At 45.0% G+C, this 18,654-nt stretch overlaps 1 protein-coding gene across 1 annotated transcript in view; it reads left to right on the top strand.

Moving 5' to 3' along the window:
• The first annotated feature begins 6 nt into the window (after window positions 1–6).
• Window positions 7–18,654, top strand: part of Chmp4b (charged multivesicular body protein 4B) — a 43,677-nt gene continuing 25,029 nt past the window's right edge. The window contains exon 1 of the mRNA XM_008855052.2: window positions 7–269. Within this exon, the coding sequence (XP_008853274.1) occupies window positions 80–269 (190 nt within the window). The 5' untranslated portion in view covers window positions 7–79. The remainder of the gene's footprint in view (window positions 270–18,654) is intronic.

Below are 18,654 nucleotides of genomic sequence, written 5' to 3'. Positions count from 1 at the left end.
CGGGACCCGGATCGGGTGCCGGAGCCGAGCCGAGCCGAGCCGGAGTGGGCGCCGGAGGCCGGCGCGGCGAGCAGCAGCCATGTCGGTATTCGGGAAGCTGTTCGGGGCTGGAGGGGGCAAGGCTGGGAAGGGCGGCCCGACCCCCCAGGAGGCCATCCAGCGGCTTCGGGACACGGAAGAGATGCTAAGCAAGAAGCAGGAGTTCCTGGAGAAGAAGATCGAGCAGGAACTGACGGCCGCCAAGAAGCACGGCACCAAAAACAAGCGCGGTGAGCCGGTCCGGCCCCACCTGCCTGCCCCAGGGGTTCTCCCAGAGCGCCCGGGGGATTCTCCTGGGGCTCCCCAGGCCCCGATTCCACCTCCGCTGACTGGTCTCGGGGGCCCCCTTCGACCCTGGCACTCTCGGGTCACACTTCTTAGCGCGCCTCTCCGGGACCCCTGTCCATCTGACCCCCTCAGTGTGTCCCTGTGCCCCGCGCGCTTCCACCATCACATCCGACCCCCATTCGACTCCCTCAACCTCTGCCCACTTCAGACCCGAATCCCCAGCACTTTTCCTCCGTGCTCGGTCTGTTCCTTCTCTTCTGCCTTTTCCTTCAATCTTTGGCCTCTCCCATCTTCCCGGCCCCCTGCCTCTACCCCCACCTTGGCCCGTCGCTGGCCCCGCACCCTATCATTGCTGTGTTTCTGGGTTCCACCCCTACCCTGTCCCGAGCCCTTTGGTGGAGTCTGTGAGCTGCCTGTGTACTACGCCTGACTCAGGATTCTCCTTGAAAAGCCTCCTTCGTGGAGGAGAATGAGAAAAGACGCCCTGGCTTCTACTCTGTTCACTTGCTGAGTGAACTTGAACAAGTTTGAGACCTCAACTTCCTCATCCACTCGCTAAGATTCGGCCTCTATGAGGCCTAAGATGTCCAGCCCTATGATTCACTTTTATTGCTTCATAGCCTGGCCCTATCAGAGGATCCCGTGTTGCAAACCTTTACCCTGTGACTCACCGCTTCCCCGCGTCTCTCTGGCCCAGTTCAGTCCCCTCTCCCTGGTATTGATCCTTGAAGGCATCCTTACTTTCTGTTGTGAGGCTTTCTGGGGAAGTGGCATGTATTTTTTTTTCCCCCCTTAGGTGAGGTGAATGTCAAAGTGCTTTAATGACTAAAGAATGTAAAAATGCCTTGTGGGAGGTAGAGGCAGGAGGATAGGAGGACCAAGGTCATCCTTGGTTACCAGACTGATTTCAAGACTAGCCTGGGCAGCATGAGAGACCCTTTCTCAAAAAGGGAGTTGATGTGGTGGCACACTCCTTTAATCCCAGCATTTAGGAGGCAGAGGCATGTGGAGTTCTGTGAGTGCGAGGCCAGCCTGGTCTACATAGTGAGTTCCAGACCAGCCAGGGCTACATAGTGAGAACCCTGTCTTTAAAAAAAAAAAAAAAGATGGGTGGCGTGGGGTTGCGGGGAAGGAGGAGGGACAAGACACTAAATGAAGAAAGTAATTGCTTTGAACCCAGCAACGAAGAGTACTAAACAAAAACAAAGTTGAACTTAGGGAGTGATGGGTCAGAGGGATGCTATTTTTTGGTAGGATGGTCCAAGGATGATCTATTTGCAAAAGGTAAAGTTTGAACTGAGCCTTGAGAAGAAACCAACTGTAAAAGTCTGGGGAAGGATTTTCCTGGCTAGTTAAACAGCCTAGGAATGGCCCAGAAAGCAAGATTTAAGAAGTTGAAAAACCTTTACATGTGGAATGCAGTGACTAAGGGGGGCATTGTATGAAGTAAAGGGAGGGGACCAGACCTTGAGTTGCTGGTAAAAAGCTTGGATTCTAAGTGGATGAAATGCTTTCGGAGGGTTTTATGCTGCAGTTTGTCCTAATCATTGGTAAGGGTTCTAAAACATCAAATGGTCACTCTTTGGAGAGTGGGAGAGGCAGGCATCCATCTGTGGCCTGAACTCCAGTTGTAGCTGTGGAGACGGAGACCAGGGCTGTATTGCTGACTACAGTTTTTTTTCCTCTGACAACTCTCCCTTAATCAGAATCCTCTTTTTCACCAGTGGTAGTTAGAGTTGTGGTTTTTACCAGTCTGCATGTTGGAAAACTTGCCTCTTCACAGGGTAGTGGAGGAAGGTGTTACTGTACATCCTTTCCCTTCCCACAGGGCTCCAAGCACAATGCCTACCGTACAGTAAGAGGTCAGTCACTCAGGTCTCTTGGTCTAGGGCTAATTTCTTTCATTCATTCTTTCTTTCTTAAAATATTTTATTAGTTTTATTTTTGTGTATGAGTATATTGCTTGCATGTATGTAAGTGCACCTGTGTCATGCAGTGCCCTCAGAGTTCAGAAGAGGAACTGGAGTTACAGATGGTTGTTAGCTGCCATGTGGGTGCTGGGAATCGAACCAGGGTCCTCTGCAAGAGCAGCCAGTGCTCTTAATTGCTAAACCATCTCTCCAGCCCAAGGGGCTAGTTTCTTAATTTCTGTAGTTATATAGGTTATTAGATTGGCTTTCAAGAGACTTGAGGAGAGGCAGCTGGTACACTGGAAAACCAACCTCAGTTGTAATAATTTTGCTCAAAGTAGTCTTGAGTTTGCCTGTAAGACAAGAGCTGCTGTAAGCTGCCCTTCTTGTCACTGCCCTCTGGGGAAGGACACTGTCTAGTCCTAGGATGGTGCTGTGAAGTTTTACCACTATAACATATCATTCATTTAGTCTGCTTTCTGACCCTCTGCTGTGCTGGGACTCTGAGCATCAGAGATGAGAAAACACTGTGCCTGTCTTCCCAAGGAAGACAGGTTTGGAAATGTAGGAGTGGGGAGGGTCAGGAGTTATTTAGCAATCAGTGGTGAAGCATGAATGCTTGGATAGCTGAGGCTGCAGAGGGGAGGTTCTTGTCTGGAGGGAGAGAAAAGAGAAGGCTTTGCAGAGAAAGGAGAGTGAGGTGGGTCAGCGGGAGTTTGATGTGTTTGGGGAGTAGTGAGAGTGTCTCCTAGCTGGAGTCTGGGGCAGGACAGGATATAAGTAGCCTTGGAGAGTGGCCTCTAGCCTTTGGCCCTTGTTTTGGAGATGCTAAGGAGACATTGCTCTTTCTTTTAGAGGGTCATATCCACTTGAGTTTTTGAAAGAACATTCCAACAGCACCATAAACAAAGGTATGTAAACTGAGGGACTGAAGCAGGAACCCAGTAAGGGATAAGGATTGACCCTTATAGGCCTGGGTTTGAGCTGTAGCTTTATTGACTATGTGCCCAGGGCAGGTGACTGCCTCCCATTCCTCAGCTATGGAATCCTAGTGTCAGTGTTACAGCATTAAGGCATGTTATGCGTGCAGAACTCAGTTCAGTGCCTGCCACGTGGTAAGAGATCAGTAACTGCTTGACATTATCATTATGTGGAGACTTGCAGTTATTCCAGTGGGAATAAAGGGCCTAGAACAGAAGCATGGAAAATGGGAAGGGAAATAATAGAGGGACTTCTAAAGAAGAATCAGAAAAGACTTGGTGATTTGTTGGAATTAATGGGGATGAGCAGGATATGGAGCCAGGAGGAGGACCATTTCCAAGTTTATAGCTGGGGAAACTTTACAAGTTTACAACATGAGTGCATGGTGATGCATTGATCAACTTGGGAAACAGGAGTGGTAATTTGTAATAGTGTAGACCTTTGAAGTTTGTAAAACTTTTTCTCCTGAATCTTACAGTATCTTCTGAGACTATGGCTCAATGAGGTAGGATTTTACAGTCAGGTTCATTGCTGTGTCCCCAGCATTGTGGCTAGCTTATGCTTAATTCCCAGTGCTATTTACTTATGAATGAATATTTATTAAATGAATAAAACCAATCTTGGGGCTGGTAACATGGCTCAGTTGGTCATATAAGCCTACCATATAAGCAGGAGGACTATGTAAAAGCCAGGCACAACAGTGCACCCTAGTTGTAACCTTAGTGCTGGGGTGGGGTGGAGACAGGCAGATCTCAGAAGCTCATTAGCCAGCTAGCCTATCTGAATTGAAGAGCTCCAGGTTCAGGGAAAGATCCTGTCTCAACAAAATAAGGTGGAGGAGCTGGAGAGATGCCTCAGTGGTTAAGAGCACTGGCAGTTCCTGCAGAAGACCTGGGTTCAAATCCCAGTACCCACATGGTGTCTAGCAGCCGTCCATAACTCCAGTTCCAGGGGATCTGATACTCTCTTCTGGCAACCATGGGCACTGTACGACATGGGTACACTTAACAAACATGCAGGCAAAACATTCATACACATAAACTTTTTAAAAAAGAAAAAAACAAAGGTGGCAAGCAATAGAAGATACCTGTACCTGTCAACCTCTGGCCTCCACACATATGTGCACATACCTGCATAAATATGCATATACTACACATGTACACACAAAAATGTCTGGTAGGTATGTTCTTTTATTCCTATTGTAAATGAGGCCTAAGTGATATAATTCAACTCAGAGACTAGTTCATCCAGCAATTAGAGCCATCATGTGTTTTGTTTACTTCCATGATCGACAGAGGCATCATCATGATGATATCATTGCTCAGCTCAGTGCACACCCCATCTCTGCAAGATGTGGGACTGAGCAGGGGGAAAAGTGAGACAGGACCAAGATTTCTTCTACAGAGTGTGTAGCCAAATGTGGAACTGTCTTGGTGGTATGCACATTACAAAGATGATAAACTGTCTTTTGAAATAAAACTTGGAAGCCCAGTTGAATTATTTTGTAGTGTGTCCCAGGCAGTGGCTTCAGTTAGAGGGCCAGAGCAAAATTTGGGTGGTGAGATGGGGGACAAGCTAGCCTTGAATTTATAATCCTCTTGCCTAAGCTTCCCAAGTGCAGGGATTGAGAGAGTTACAGGTGTGTACCACCACACCAAAGTTCTTTTTAGAAGTTTTAAAAATTATTTTTGCATTCTGTTTGTGTGTGTGTACGTGTATGTGTGTGTATGCACTCATGGAGGTCAGAGGACAACTTGCAGGAGTCAGTTCTTTCCTTCTAGTATGTGGGTTCTTGGGATTGAACTCAAGTTGTTAGGCTTCCGGGCAAGTACCCTAACCTACTGAGCCATCTTGTTGGCCCAGTTTCTTTTCTTTTTGTGGCATGGTAGCTAATTAAGGAAATAACTACCCTAGGTAGTTCAGATTTCCTTTTCCCCCTGTTTTAGTAAAGAAGAAAAGAGTTTGTAGAAAGGCCTGATCTGAAACACAGCTGTATGAGGTTCAGCCATGGAGACTGGAGAGCACACCTTCTGTTGGTGCATTTCTGTGGATTTATGGGTGCAAATAAGTTCATTTGCTGTTCAGGTTCAGCTGAGAATGCCTGACTGATGCAGAGAGGCCAGGAGTTCATAGGAAATATATCTTCATTAAGTTCTGCTGATTGCTAGAAAAGGGAACATCCTTAAGTTTAATAAAGTGGCTCTAAACCATTAGCATACAGAAAGACCTCTTATTAGATAAAATTCATAGTGAACGTGACCTTTTGGCTCTCTGTGATATCAAGATTTGAAGTTGAAAAGCACAGTATCTTAATGGTACATGTGCCAGCTAGATTGTGCATCCCAGAGGCTCTTGGATGGGGAAACCTGAAACCCACCCAGGAAACTGAGCCATGGGAATTTCTCTTAGTGACACTTAAGTTTCTTGTTTGAAGAAATGGCCAGACTGGGTTTGGTTTACTTCTTAAAATAAATGGTGTGTCAGAGAGGCCCTGTGTTTTGGTTGTCCAAACATATTGGTGCCTTTGATTCAAATGACAAAATCTTTTTACCCCATTTGGCAAGGATATTAAGGGAGAGAGAGAGTGTGTGTGTGTGTGTGTGTCTGTCTGTCTGTCTGTTTGTCTGTGTGGGTGGGTGCAATTAAACATTTGTGTTATGCATGTAGAGGTCAGAGGACTACTTGTGGGAATTGGTTATCTCCTTCCACAATATGGGTCCAGAGATCCAACTTAAGTCATCAAGCTCGACTGCCAAGTGCCATCATCTGTTGAGCCATCTTGCTGGTCAGCCCTATGTTACTATTTTTAAAAGAGCGAAAGAGAGCTTAGCATGGTAATGTCCACCTGTAATCCCAAAACTTTGGGAGGCGAAGGCAAGAGGAGTTGAAGTATCCAGCCTTCATGGGGCAGAGACTGGTGGATCTCTGTGAGATTGAGGCCAGCCTGGTCTACATAGTCTAGGTGGTCTAGGACTTGGGAGACCCTGTCCAAAAAAAAAAAAAAAACCACCCAAAACAAAAAAAAAAAAAAAGGACCCCCACGCTTTAACCCGCCCTTTAAAAGGAAAGATAAAATCTCCCAAAAAAAAAAAAAAAAACTCACCAAAACAAACAAAAACAAAAATGCACCCACACGTTTAACCCAGCTCTTGAAAGGCAGAGATAGATGGATCTCTTTGAGTTGGAGGTCAGCTTGCTCTACATATCGAGTTCTAGGCTAGCTAGAACTACAGAGTGAGACCCTACTTCAAATAAAATAAATAAATAAAATGGAGAATGGAGAAAGAATATTCACAAACAACTTTAGCACTAGGAGGCTGGGGCAGGAGGATTTCACGGGTTTGAAGCCAGCCTGGGACACGTAGCCAGTTTCAGGCCAGCCTGGAGTATATAGCAAGACCCTGACTTCAAAACAAAGCAAGACGAACAAAAATCAACAACTGCTTTACATTTGTCATTTTGCGGCTAGATTTGGAAGCTATGCATAGCAGCCGGAAACAGTCCTGGCAGAGTATGGTACTGGCTGGTTTCTCAGGTGTAGACTCCAGGCACTTCTAGGAGGAAGGCAGCATGGCTGTCTAGGCAGATCTCCTGTTTTCAGGCAGCTTTCTCTCTCACCAATAGTACTTTGGCACTCACCAAGTCTCATTTTCAGTTTGTAGGAAGGAAATGCTGTTACTGCTTTCACAGGGTTCTTGTGTTTAGAGTCAGTGTATAAGCAGTGCCCAGCAAACAGACAAGCACATAGGAGGCGTGTTTCCTTGGCTTCCCACTCAGTCTTCAGCCTAGTAAAGGTGTAAAGCTGGGTAAGAGCCTGCCTTCTCTCTCCTTACAGGGACTCAGCTCAGCAAGGAAGATGCACACAGGTCCAAGTAACCATGATGAAAAGCAAACTGTGGTACATGTACAAATGAAGTGTTAGAGGAAAACAGTGGGAAGAGATTAATTCTCTTCTGGAATTGACAGGTTCATTTCACCCAGCTACCCAGCCATTGCCCAGATTTCTTCGCAGTATTTTTGCCAAGCTGTTCACCTCTGTTTGAACCCCTGTGCTGACAGGATTTGTATTTGGAGCTCTGTCCTCCTGTACTACAGCCTAGTCTGATTTTGGAGAGCTCTGTCTGTGAGATTACCTTTCCTATCTGGACTGAGAGCTGTCTTCCTGCAGTGCTTACCTTGGATCAGGTTGGGTGGTACCCATATAGGGAAGCAGTCTGGGCTGGAGTCAGAAGGCTTGGGGCTGATCTCAACTCTGACACTAGACAACTGTGTACTGAAAACAGATACGTGGTCGACATTCCACAGAGTACAGGTCTGACTGATAAAGATAGTGCCTGTGTTTCAAACTTGCATGTCTCTAGGACACAGCAATGTTTCTGTTCCTTCCTTGTTATCCTCCTGTGGATGTGTTCCTGTTCAGTATGGGCACAACTGAATACTCTGAATATTCCAGCAGAGGGCTGAGCAGCACAGCCCAGGGCATGCAGGGTCATACTATTTCTTTAGGAATTTAGTGTTTTTCTTTGGTCTGGTAATTCTCATATCGCTAAGTCAGATCTTCCTTATCTGCCCAAAAAGCAGTCATATTCTCTGTAGCGTTTAGCAAATGAACCCCTAAAGTTTGTTTATCCCCTTTTTGGGGGGCTGGTTGATGAGCATATGTTCTACCATTGAGCTAAGTCTCTAGCCCCTTTTCAGCATTGTAAGGAGTCTTGGCAGAAGGGTTGAATGATTGAAATTAACATGAGCAACTGACTGGCTTCATTCTCCACTTGGTATTTCTAGCTCTGCCTCCTCCCTCCTTAAAGGGCAAAGCTGGTTAGAGGGGCTTACTTGAGGGATGAAGAAAAGCTGTACATCTCTTTTGATTATTCGCTCAAAAGATTATTGATACGGTTTAGTGGTAGAGGTGCTGGACCTGATTTTGTATTCTGCCTCTCCCACTTGGTAGTTTGGGATCCTGGGAAAGTTTCCTCATGTGCATTGGCTTCATTTGCAAAAATGAGAATATAGTATATACGATGTGCTCTTGGATAATTTGTTCTGGTCCCTGGGAACATCTGGGATAGTGCTAGAAACGCAGACATTGAGGCCATATCCTGACTTCCTAAAAGAAGCAGAACTTCATTTTTATGGGATCCCTTCATTTTTATGGGATCCCTATCTAGTTTGTAGGCTCTTTGAAATTCAAGGGACGTGTGTGTGTGTGTGTGTGTGTGTGTGTGTGACATGTGCAGTCACGCAGGTGCCACAGTGCACAAGAGGAAGTCCGAAGACGACATTTTTGCAAGTTGGGTCTCGGCTTCCACTTGTTGAGGCAGGTTCTCTTGTTTCTGCTGCAGCAGGGTATACTCCAGGCTAGCTGACCCATGAGCTCCTGGGCCACTGTCTTGTCACTACCTCCCATCTTCCCAAGGAATATTGGGATTACAGATTTGTATCACCACATCTGCCTTTTTACATAGTTTCAGGGATGGAACTCAGGTTGTCTGGCTTGCATGGCAAGCGCTTTCACCTGCTGGACCATCTCTCTGGCCTTGGTTTGTTTTTTTGTTTTGTTTTGGGTTTTTTTTTTTTTTTTTTTTTTTTTTTTTTTTTTTTTGAGGCAGGGTCGCAATTTGTAGCCCAGGCTAACCTCAAATTTGTGATTGTTCTATCTTAGCCTCCCAAGTGCTGGGATTACATATATGTGCCATCGTTCCTGAAAAATTTAAGGGATTTTTTGAAACCAATTTGGTTATCATACATTTTGAGGGACTCTGATGTTGATATCTCTGTTTTCTTGTTTTTTTAAGACAGAGTCTCATGGAGTCCAGGCCATTCTTATCCCTGCTTCCACCTCCCAGCCCTAGGAGTACAGGAATGCCCCATTAAGGCCCAGCCACATCTGAAATCTTTTCATTCTTAATACTTACAGATATTTGTATTTAATTTCAGGTGGTCCATCAATTTTTTTAAATATTTAATTCATTATTTTATGTGTGTGTGTGTATTGCACCTGTGTCTTACGATGCCTGAGGAAGTCAGAAGAGGGCATCGGATCCCCTAGAACTGGAGTTATGGACAGTTTTTAGCTGCCATGTGGGTGCTGGGATCTGAATCTGGGTCTTCTGTAAGAATATTCAGTGTTCTTTTTTTTAATATTTTATTTTTATTTTATGTGTATGTGTGTATTGCCTCCATGTAGGTAAGTGCACCTGGGTCGTGCAGTGCCCAAGGAGGACAGAAGAGGCTGTCGGATCCCCTGGAAGGAACTGGAGTTACGGACGATCATTAGCTGCCATGTGGGTGCTGGGATTTGAACCCGGATCTGCAAGAACAGCCAGTGTTCTTAACCGCTGAGCCCTCTCTCTAGCCCCCATTCAGTGTTCTTAACTGCTAAGCCATCTCTCCAGCCCCCATCTATTTTTTTAAAAATATTTTTTTGGGATAGGTTCTTACTAAAGTTGCCCAGGCTCATTTTGAACTTGTGATTCTCCTCCCTCAGGCCCATGAATTTCTGGGGTTACAGGTCTTTGACACCAGGCCCTACTCAGGCCTTTCATCTTAAAAAGAAAGTAGCTGGGAACTGGCTTCATTTGTGTATCTGTTAGATGAATATGTATGTTTTAATCGGAATTGTGTGCTAGATACTGTCCTGATTCTAGGTAAGTGCAGACAAAGCCAGGTCATAGCCCCCGAGGAACTTGCAGTCTAGTTGGAGTGATAAATGGAAAACCAGGGTACAGTATGATCTGTTCTGGAAGCATCTTCAGAAGTACTTGATACACATTGGCAGGAGCTAGAAGGGCCTCACTGGAGGGGAGACACCTTCTAATTTATGTTTTATTGAATGATGGAATGTTTAGGCAGAAAGGAACATATAAGTGCATGTAACTTTGAAATAATAGGAAAAAAATTAGAAAGAAAATCATGGAAATATATGTATTACTTTTTAAAATAATTTTTATGTGTATGAGTGTATTGTCTGCATGTATGTATGTACATTATGTGTGTGCAGTGCTTATGAAGGCTAGAGAATAGATAAGGCTTCGGGACCCCTGGAACTGTAGTTATAGTTGTGAGCTGCCATGTGGATGCTGGGATCTGAATTCCCATTGTCTGCAAGAGCAGCAAGTGCTCATAACTCCTGAGCCACTTCTCCAGCCCTATAATAAAATTTAAGGCATTGTTCTGATAAATAATTTGCTTAATTCAGTTAGACTAATAATTGTTTTGCTTCCTATAGAAGGAAGAAGGAAGTAAAAAACCCAAGGAATGGATTCTTTACTACCTACATAAGCAAGAACTGTGAATTGTTTGTAATCCTAATAAGTAATTGTAATCTTGATAGGTATAAAAGCAGAAATGAGATTTATCCATGTGTATACCCAGCTGCTGTTCCTGAACAGGCTTGGAAAGGAGTTGCTATTCCTCTCCAAAAAGAGACTGTCAAAGTGAGAAATTTGTGCTTGGTGTGGTAGTGCATGCCTTTAATCCCAGCATTGGAGGAGCAGAAGTAGGGGGAATCTCTGTGAGTTTGAGGCTAGTCTGGTCTAATTGTTGAGTTCCAGGCCAGCCAGGGCTACATAGTGAGACCCTGTCTCAAAACCCAAAATAATTAATTAATTAAAAAAGAAAGAAATTTGATTATGTCCCAAAATTCATAGAACTTGGAATTGATGACTGACAAGGCTGATGCTTAAAGTCCAAATGATTGATGGGTTCTTAGTACTTTCTTTTAAATATTTTTTTATTTATTATTTTTATTTTATGTGTATGAGTGTATTGCCTGCAAGTATGTGAGTCCACCCATGTTGTGCAGTGCCCCTGAGGTCAGAAGAGGGCTTTGGATTCCCCTGGAACTGGAGTTAAGGACGGTTTATAGCCGCCATGTGGGTACTGGGAATCGAACCTGGGTCCTCTGCAAAAGCAGTCTGTGCTCTTAACTGCTGAGCCATCTCTCCAGCCCCAATTATTATTTTTATCTTTTTATATGTATGAGTATATTGTCTGCACGTATGTGAGTGCACCCGTGTCATGCAATGCCTCGGAGGTCAGAAGAGGGCTTCAGATTCCCCTGGAACTGGAGTTAAGGATGGTTTGTAGCTGCCATGTGGGTGCTGGGAATTGAACCCGGGTCCTCTGCAAGAGCAGTCAGTGCTCTTAACCACTGAGCCATCTCTCCAGCCCCGGGTTCTTAATGCTTTCTCAGGTGGAGCTGCTGCTTTCACTTTTCCAGAGCAGAATACAGGTAGCACATTGCCGTGATTGCTTGGCAAGTCTGCAGTTAGAAGATTTGGGTGTCAAGTTGTAATGCTCCTGGTAGCCTATGGCCATGTCTTAGGAGGAAATTGGTATTAGTCTATTTGTTTTTCAGTTTGTTGCTTCTGGAAAATACCATACACTTCACAAATTTGATCACCTTTTTGGCCTTTTTTCTAACCCCATGCATTATGTGGTAGTATCCCCTTTTAGAGATGAGAAAGCTGAGGTTCAGCTCTGCCTTAGGCATTCTGAGGTGGACTGCAACACAGTGGACTCTATCTGATATCTTTGATAAGACCAGGACTCCATCTCCTTGAACACTCATAAATTATCGATAGAGTCCTGTCATTGGAAATGAATTTTTTATAATATTCCCTCCACAGTGTAAGTACCTGCAGGCAATTACTTCACATTTATACAGGGTTTTATGACTTTCAAAGCACTTCCACTTACAAAATCTGATTTTGAAATTCAAGAGAAATCTTACAAGGTCAATAGGGTACATCAGACCCACAGCCTTGAACTCAGGGCCTTGCACATACTAGACACATGCTTTACCACCAAGCTATACTGCCAGTGATTTTTAACCCCATTTTGTAGAACAAACTTTGTCAGTGGTTACGTGCTTTCTCCAAAGGCATCATCAGGCTAGAATTCTTCTCTTCAGGTTCTCAAGTCTAGTGCTTTCTGCTACATCATCTTGACTTATTAATGTGCAGTCTTAGATTTCCCTTCAGCTGTAGCAAGGCTGTGTGTCAGTAGTGGGTATGGGTCAGGTGGAGGGGGACAGGTTGGGAGAGGCCCATCATAGAGTGATTCATGCTACACACAAGGGGACAGGGTCAGAGAAAAAAACTTCAAATGTGTCTGGAATTTTTGAGAACCTCTGCTCACCTGTATTCATTCACAGTCAGCTGCACCGTCTGCGTTGTGCGTTTCTCACCTGGCTTCCATCTTTTCCCATGGGAACTCCTCAAAAGCAGGGTACTTTAGACTTTATAACTTTGTTGTTTAAGACTCACCTGGGTATTGTGAGATGTTTAGTGGTATCTTTGGCCTCTGTCCGCTAGATGTCCTACAGTGTCCTCCCCTTCAGATATGACAACATTTAAAAATGTTTCCAAATACAGCTAGAGATCCCCTAGGAGGGCAAAAGCGCCTTGGTTGAGCCCAGTGCTATATAGGGCTTCTCAGGCTGTGGCAGATACTGGTCCAAAGATCAGAGAGTTATGAAGAGCAGGTTGAGCAGGAAGATCTGTTAGAGTTCAGTTTTTTGTTTTGTTTTTGAGACTCTAGTAGTCCCGTTGGCCTAGAACTTGCTATGTAGATAAGACTGGCCTTGTTCTCACAGAAATCCACCAGCCTATGCTTCTCAAGTGTTGGGATTAAAGGCATGCACCATCATGCCTGACTAGGTATGTTAGAATACATTTTTAAGGGGCTGGAGAGATGACTTACTCTTTAAAAGCACTTGCTGCTCTTGTAGAGGACCCAACCCAGGTTCCATTCCCAGCACCCACATAGTGGCTCACAACCATCTGTAACTCCAGTGCCAGGGGATCTGACACCCTCTTCTGGTCTCTGGGGGCACTCTATACACTTGGTGCACTTGCATACGTGCAGGCAAAACATTCACACACATATAAATATATATATATGTGTGTGTGTATGTACATATATATGTGTGTGTGTCTTTTTTTTGAGACATTGTCTCCCTGTAGCCCCAGATAAATAAATATTTTTTAAAAAGATTTGAGCTGGGTGTGGTGGCGTATACCTTTAATCCCAGCACTTGGGAGGCAGAGGCAGGCGAATCTCTGTGAGATTAAGTTAGCCTGGTCTACATAGTGAGTTCCAGATCATTTGTAGCTACAAGGAGACCTTGCCTCAAAAAAGATTGAGTTTTTTTTTTTTTTTAAAGAATACATTTAAAAATAGTTATTGTGTGATGTGTGAGTATGGATGTGTGTGTACCACGATGCATGTGTGGAGCTCAGAGGATAATTTTTCAGAGTCTCTCCACCATTTGTTCTGGGGGTCGAACTCAAATGTCAGGCTTGCACAGCAAGGGCTTTTACACACTAAGCCATCTCACCGACCCTGTTAGAGTGCTTTTTATTTTGTGCTTTTGATGTTCTGCTAGGAAACCAGTGCCTAGTACTTTATTCGAGGCCACCTGCTTTGCTTTCTGGGAATCTGACTTGAGCTGGGATCCTTTTTAGGTTGGATGACCCTTTTCTAAATTTAAAATTACCAAGAATACTAAAGTGATAATAGCTATACCTTTAGTACCTATTAATGAGAAAATACAGATACCCAAGTCCTGAGCTGTTATCCACTAAGCACCCATGATTCTGTGTCTGTGCTCTTGCCGGTCATGGTCAGGCAGAAGATACTTGTATTACTGTGTGATAGTCATTGGTTAGTGTGTAGGTAGTGCTTGTGATCATGTTCACAGAGCACTAAAGTGATACCTGAACCCTGTAGGCTCATAGGTTGGTAACCCACTGTTGGATGATTTGTACCAGGAGACTGGAGAGCACAACAGGCCTGAAACTCTGGGCTTTCCCTGAAACCATGAACTGTCTCCACACTTGAGATGGAAATCTCCAGTTTGGAAATAAAAAGTCAACAGGCTACCCAGGAGTCCTCAGTGCAGCTCTCTGAACCTCTATACACACTAGGGTGTTTGTGATCAAAGAAGAGGCATTTGGCCGGATACAGACTTTAAGTTTCTAGCATTTGTTGGTAAATGGTGCATGAGTCTAAAGGGAGTTTAAAATAATGGCCTTGAACTTGAGAATCTGCTTCTCATCCTAAAGCACTCAGCTTCTCCAACATGAACCATTATTTTTATTTTAGAGTTAAGAAGCAGAGAGACCAGACCAGGCCATACAAATCATCCCTGAAAAAGCACCAGGCACTCCCAGACCTGGGAGCTGGAGCTCCTGGTTGGCATCCCAGAGTGGGCTGTTTGTTTCCCTTAGATGATGATGGCAGAAGGACAGAGGCTGGTAGATTAGGTTCCACCCAATTCTGCAAACATCTTGAGCACTCACTGTGAAACTGTCCACATGGGACCATCTGGAACACAGTTATTACTTTCTAGGAGCACCCAGCTAGCTCTAAAATAAGGCATACTGCCACTGATATTCAGTCAAAGCACAGTAGGAGAAGGAATTCCAACTGGGAGACTTGGACAGTGCCAGGGCGAGGAGGGTCCTGAGCTGGGACTTGGTAGATGAATGGGATTTGGAACAGATAGGAGCAGGACTGTTCCAGGCAGAGGGATTGTGGCAGCCAGTATGCAGGCATTAACATATGCTATGTGTGATGTGGAAGGGGTAGGAGAGGGTGATAGGAGTTAAGTCCTGGAAAGGTAGGCTGCAGCCTGTTCCAGAAAGTCCTGGGTGCCAAGTAGAAGAACTTGGGTTGGGTTGAATTTGTGAGGCACATACTGAAAGGACATTTTCTCTAACGAGCAGTGCCTTTGGACCAGCAGTTGTCTCTCTGCAGTGCTCTGATGGGCTTTCTATCCATGACTGACTGGGGTGATGTGGTGGGTAGAGGTGCTGCTCCCTTGAAAGAGAAGTCCCAGCAGCCACCGCTCTTTCTCTTGTTACTTTGCCCTGGTTTTCCTTGTGTCTAGGACATCCTGAGCAGCTGAGTAGAGGCAGAATAGCAATTTTTCTGCAATCTGAGGATATCTCAGGTGACATGTTGAAAAGGTAACCAGGCAAATCCTTCCTGCCTAGATTGGCTTGACCCACCGTCATTTACTTAGCAGATCCTTGGCTTCTTGGTCCGTGTGCCTCATTCCCAGCTGTCTGGCTTATTCACCCAATTAGAATTATTTAATCAGGGCTGTAGAGATGGCTTGACAGTTAAAAGCCTGTACTGCTTTTGCAGAGGACTGGCATATGGTCCCAGCCACCCACATCAGGCTGCTCACAGCCACCTATAACTCCAGCTCCAGGGAGATCTGATGCCTCTGGCCTCTGTGAGCACCTGCATGCACATACATATACCCACACATCCCAAAATAAATCTTTTTTAAAAATTAATTTTATTTTATGTGTATGAGTGTATTGCCTGCATGTGTGTAAGCATACCTGTGTTGTGCAATGCCCAAAGAATTCAAAAGAGGCATCGATCCTCTGGAACTAGAGTTACTAAGAGTTGTTAGCTGTCATGAGGGTGCTGGGAACCAAACACAGGTCCTCTGCAAGAGCAATCAGTGCACTTAACTGCTAAGCCATTTCTCCAGCCCCCCCCTCCACACACAAACTAAAAAAAAATTGAGTAAGGTGCCATAATGTCTTTAATCCCAACACTTGGGAGGCAGAGGCAGGCAGATTTCTGTGAGTTCTAGGCCAGCTTGCACTACAGGAAGTCCCTGTCTCAAAAGGACCCCCCACCCCCCAAATTTTTTTTTCCTGCATTGCCCACAGTGGTCAAGCAGAGCCTTGGACCTTTAAGATGCTGTGCACCCAGGTTCTGGGTTTAACACTGGGCATGTTTGAGCAAGTGCCATCTTACCTTTGGGCCTTTATTTTCTCAACAGTAAAATGAGGATAAATTAAATGAGTGCTGAGTGAGACTCCTTTCCCTTCTCAGAGTCAACAAGTGCCACATTGCTCTAACCCTTCAGAGAGCCAGATTTGCTCCAAGCAGTTTTGCGCCATGAAAAGATGAAGTAACTCAGCCTGCCTTTTGTCTGTTAACAGCTTGGATACATCCCTGCACACTGTAAAAGTCAAGGGCAGCCATAGGGTGTTCATAGAAGGTGCTGGCCATTTTTCCATTTTGATTCCCTAGTTCGGAGACCAGAGCTGGATGATGGCTTCAGCTGCTCCCCTGAGCCTGGATCCAGGACAGCATAGATGCTGGAGGGCATTTCTCCTAGTTCCTGAGCTTTGTTTAGATCCATAGCAGGCTAGCCATTTGGTTAATCAGGTACAGATTTCTTTTTGGTCTGAGTAGCCTCAAGCCCTGCTGAACCAAAGTTTGACAATGGCCAGTTAAGCACTACAGATACATCCTTTGACAGGGCTTACTTCCTCATTGACCCACTAATGGGACCACTGGGAATAGAGGATTTGTCTCCTTTATAATGATGATGGAGAAAGGGACCAGCTGCTAAGGACTGGCCTACCTTAAATGTTTATAATTAAATGTACTTTAAATTTAGGATAATGGTTGGGATACCATCTTTATTGGCTGGGAGTGTCAGGAAGAGCACAGGCTTTTCTCCAAAGGCCTCTGTGCTTAGTGTAAGTCTTGGCATGAGCAGTTAAACCTCTTAATATGGAAACCATTTACCCCCCTGGTTCTAAATTAAGACCTTTAAAACCTATAGTCCAAGTAGTGCCCATTTAAAGCAGCCCTATCCTTTTTATTAACTTGCACAGTACATTCTTGTCTCCTAAGAAGCACTGGAAAATCACAGAACCTCAGAGCTCATTTTGCCCATACAGGGGTTACATCCCAGGCCAGAGAGGTTAGGTAACCTGATAAAAGTGACACAGCTCGGGGCTAGAGAGATGGCTCACTGGTTAAGAGCACTGGCTGCTCTTGCAGAGGACTCTGCACCCTCATGGAGGCTAACAACAGTTTGTAACTTCAGTTCTAGGGGATCTGACGCCCTCTTCTAACCTCTGCAGGCAGGTGCACTTACATACATGCAGGTAATACACTCATACACATAAAAATAACAATGTCCTTAAAAAGTGACACAGTTCACTGACGACCTAGCTGGGAGTGGAACCCATGTTGCCTGTCTCCTCATTCCTATGAGTTTTGTTGCCTCACTGCCTCTCCACACACAGATGGTGGCACAGTGTTTCCAACCCTGCCAGAAAGGTTTTGAAAATAAAGTTGCCATGCAGAAAGCCAGCTGACATGAGAGATGGAGCGAACCATTGCTATTTTCGGGGTTTGTTTTCTTTGGAGTTGTAACTGGCTGTCAGTGGTTTAGGGGGGTGGGTTGGGGAAGTGGCAAGTCGGGGTGGAAGGTCACAGACCCCAGGCCCTTGTTGCTGCTATGTTTCTACTCTGTGACAAGGCTGACAAGGCACTGGCTTTCTGTCTGTTGCAACTTCTTCCAGCTTTGGATTTGGGAGGGTTAGGAACTCTAAAGAGAAGTAAGAAAAACAGTATGTAGTGCTGTATTTATTTTCTGGAGTGTTAACTTATTTATAACAGAGCAAATGAGTTTCAAGTGTGCATCTCAGTAAACTTTTACAAATGTATGTAACCGCCTTTAATCTGAGCACTCAGGAGGCAGAGGCAGGCAGATTTCTGTAAGTTCCTGGCCAGTCTGGTCTACATAGCGAGTTCCAGGCCAGAAAGGGTTACATACTGAGACCCTGATTCAAACACAAACAGATGCATACACCTCTGTAACCCCCTCCCCCTATATCAAGCTGTCCAAGCTTTGGACAGTCCTTTGGCAGTCTGGACTTTATAGGCCCTGAGGACTTGGGAGGAGGCAGTGTTTGTTTATCCCAGCCCCTTTGAGAATCTCAGAGGCCTTCTGTTGTTACTCATGCCACATGTTTCTCAAACATGTACAGTAGGTTGCTCAGGGGTTGCTCAGAGATGAGCAGTGGCTGGCTTTTGTCTTAGACTCATAAGCCATGGGGGTTATAACTAGAATAAGGGAGAAAGCCAGAAGACTGGGAGAGGAAGCTGCAGTATAGGTCCTTCCTCTTTCTGGGGGAGGAGGGGGTGTAGAGATTCATGTGTACGTGTGTCCTCCTTCACCCATCCTTTCAGTGTTATAAAACACATACACTCTTAGGCTCTTAGACCTGCACTTCCGTTTCTCAGCCTTACCTTCTTTCTCCCCTGGGAAGCAGGCTGGCACAAAAACAAGCGCTCCTCTCTCTTCTCTGTGGCCCCAGGTTCCCAGAAGCTGACTCCCCTTCTGTCTTGGGTTTCCAGACTGAGACCACACATCTGAGATAATTTTGACATTAATTTCTGAATTTCTTCTACCTTCTTTGGTTGACTAATTTAAAACATGGGGTTTTCTTTTTCTTACATGAAAACAGACTCAAGAATGACTTTTCTGATCCTTTTTCTTGAATTAGAATCAAACTTTTGTTTCCACTGCTGACAGAGGCATATGGCTCAGGATTTGATAGGAATGAAGAATGCTGTGTGCAAAGTAGGTACCTGATAATGC

The sequence above is a fragment of the Nannospalax galili genome, unplaced genomic scaffold (genome assembly GCF_000622305.1).
Source record: "Nannospalax galili isolate Female #2095 unplaced genomic scaffold, S.galili_v1.0 scaffold1408, whole genome shotgun sequence".
In the NCBI taxonomy this organism is placed as follows: domain Eukaryota; kingdom Metazoa; phylum Chordata; class Mammalia; order Rodentia; family Spalacidae; genus Nannospalax; species Nannospalax galili.
Note: the sequence above shows the minus strand (reverse complement) of the source record. Positions and strands in the feature narration are given on the sequence as shown.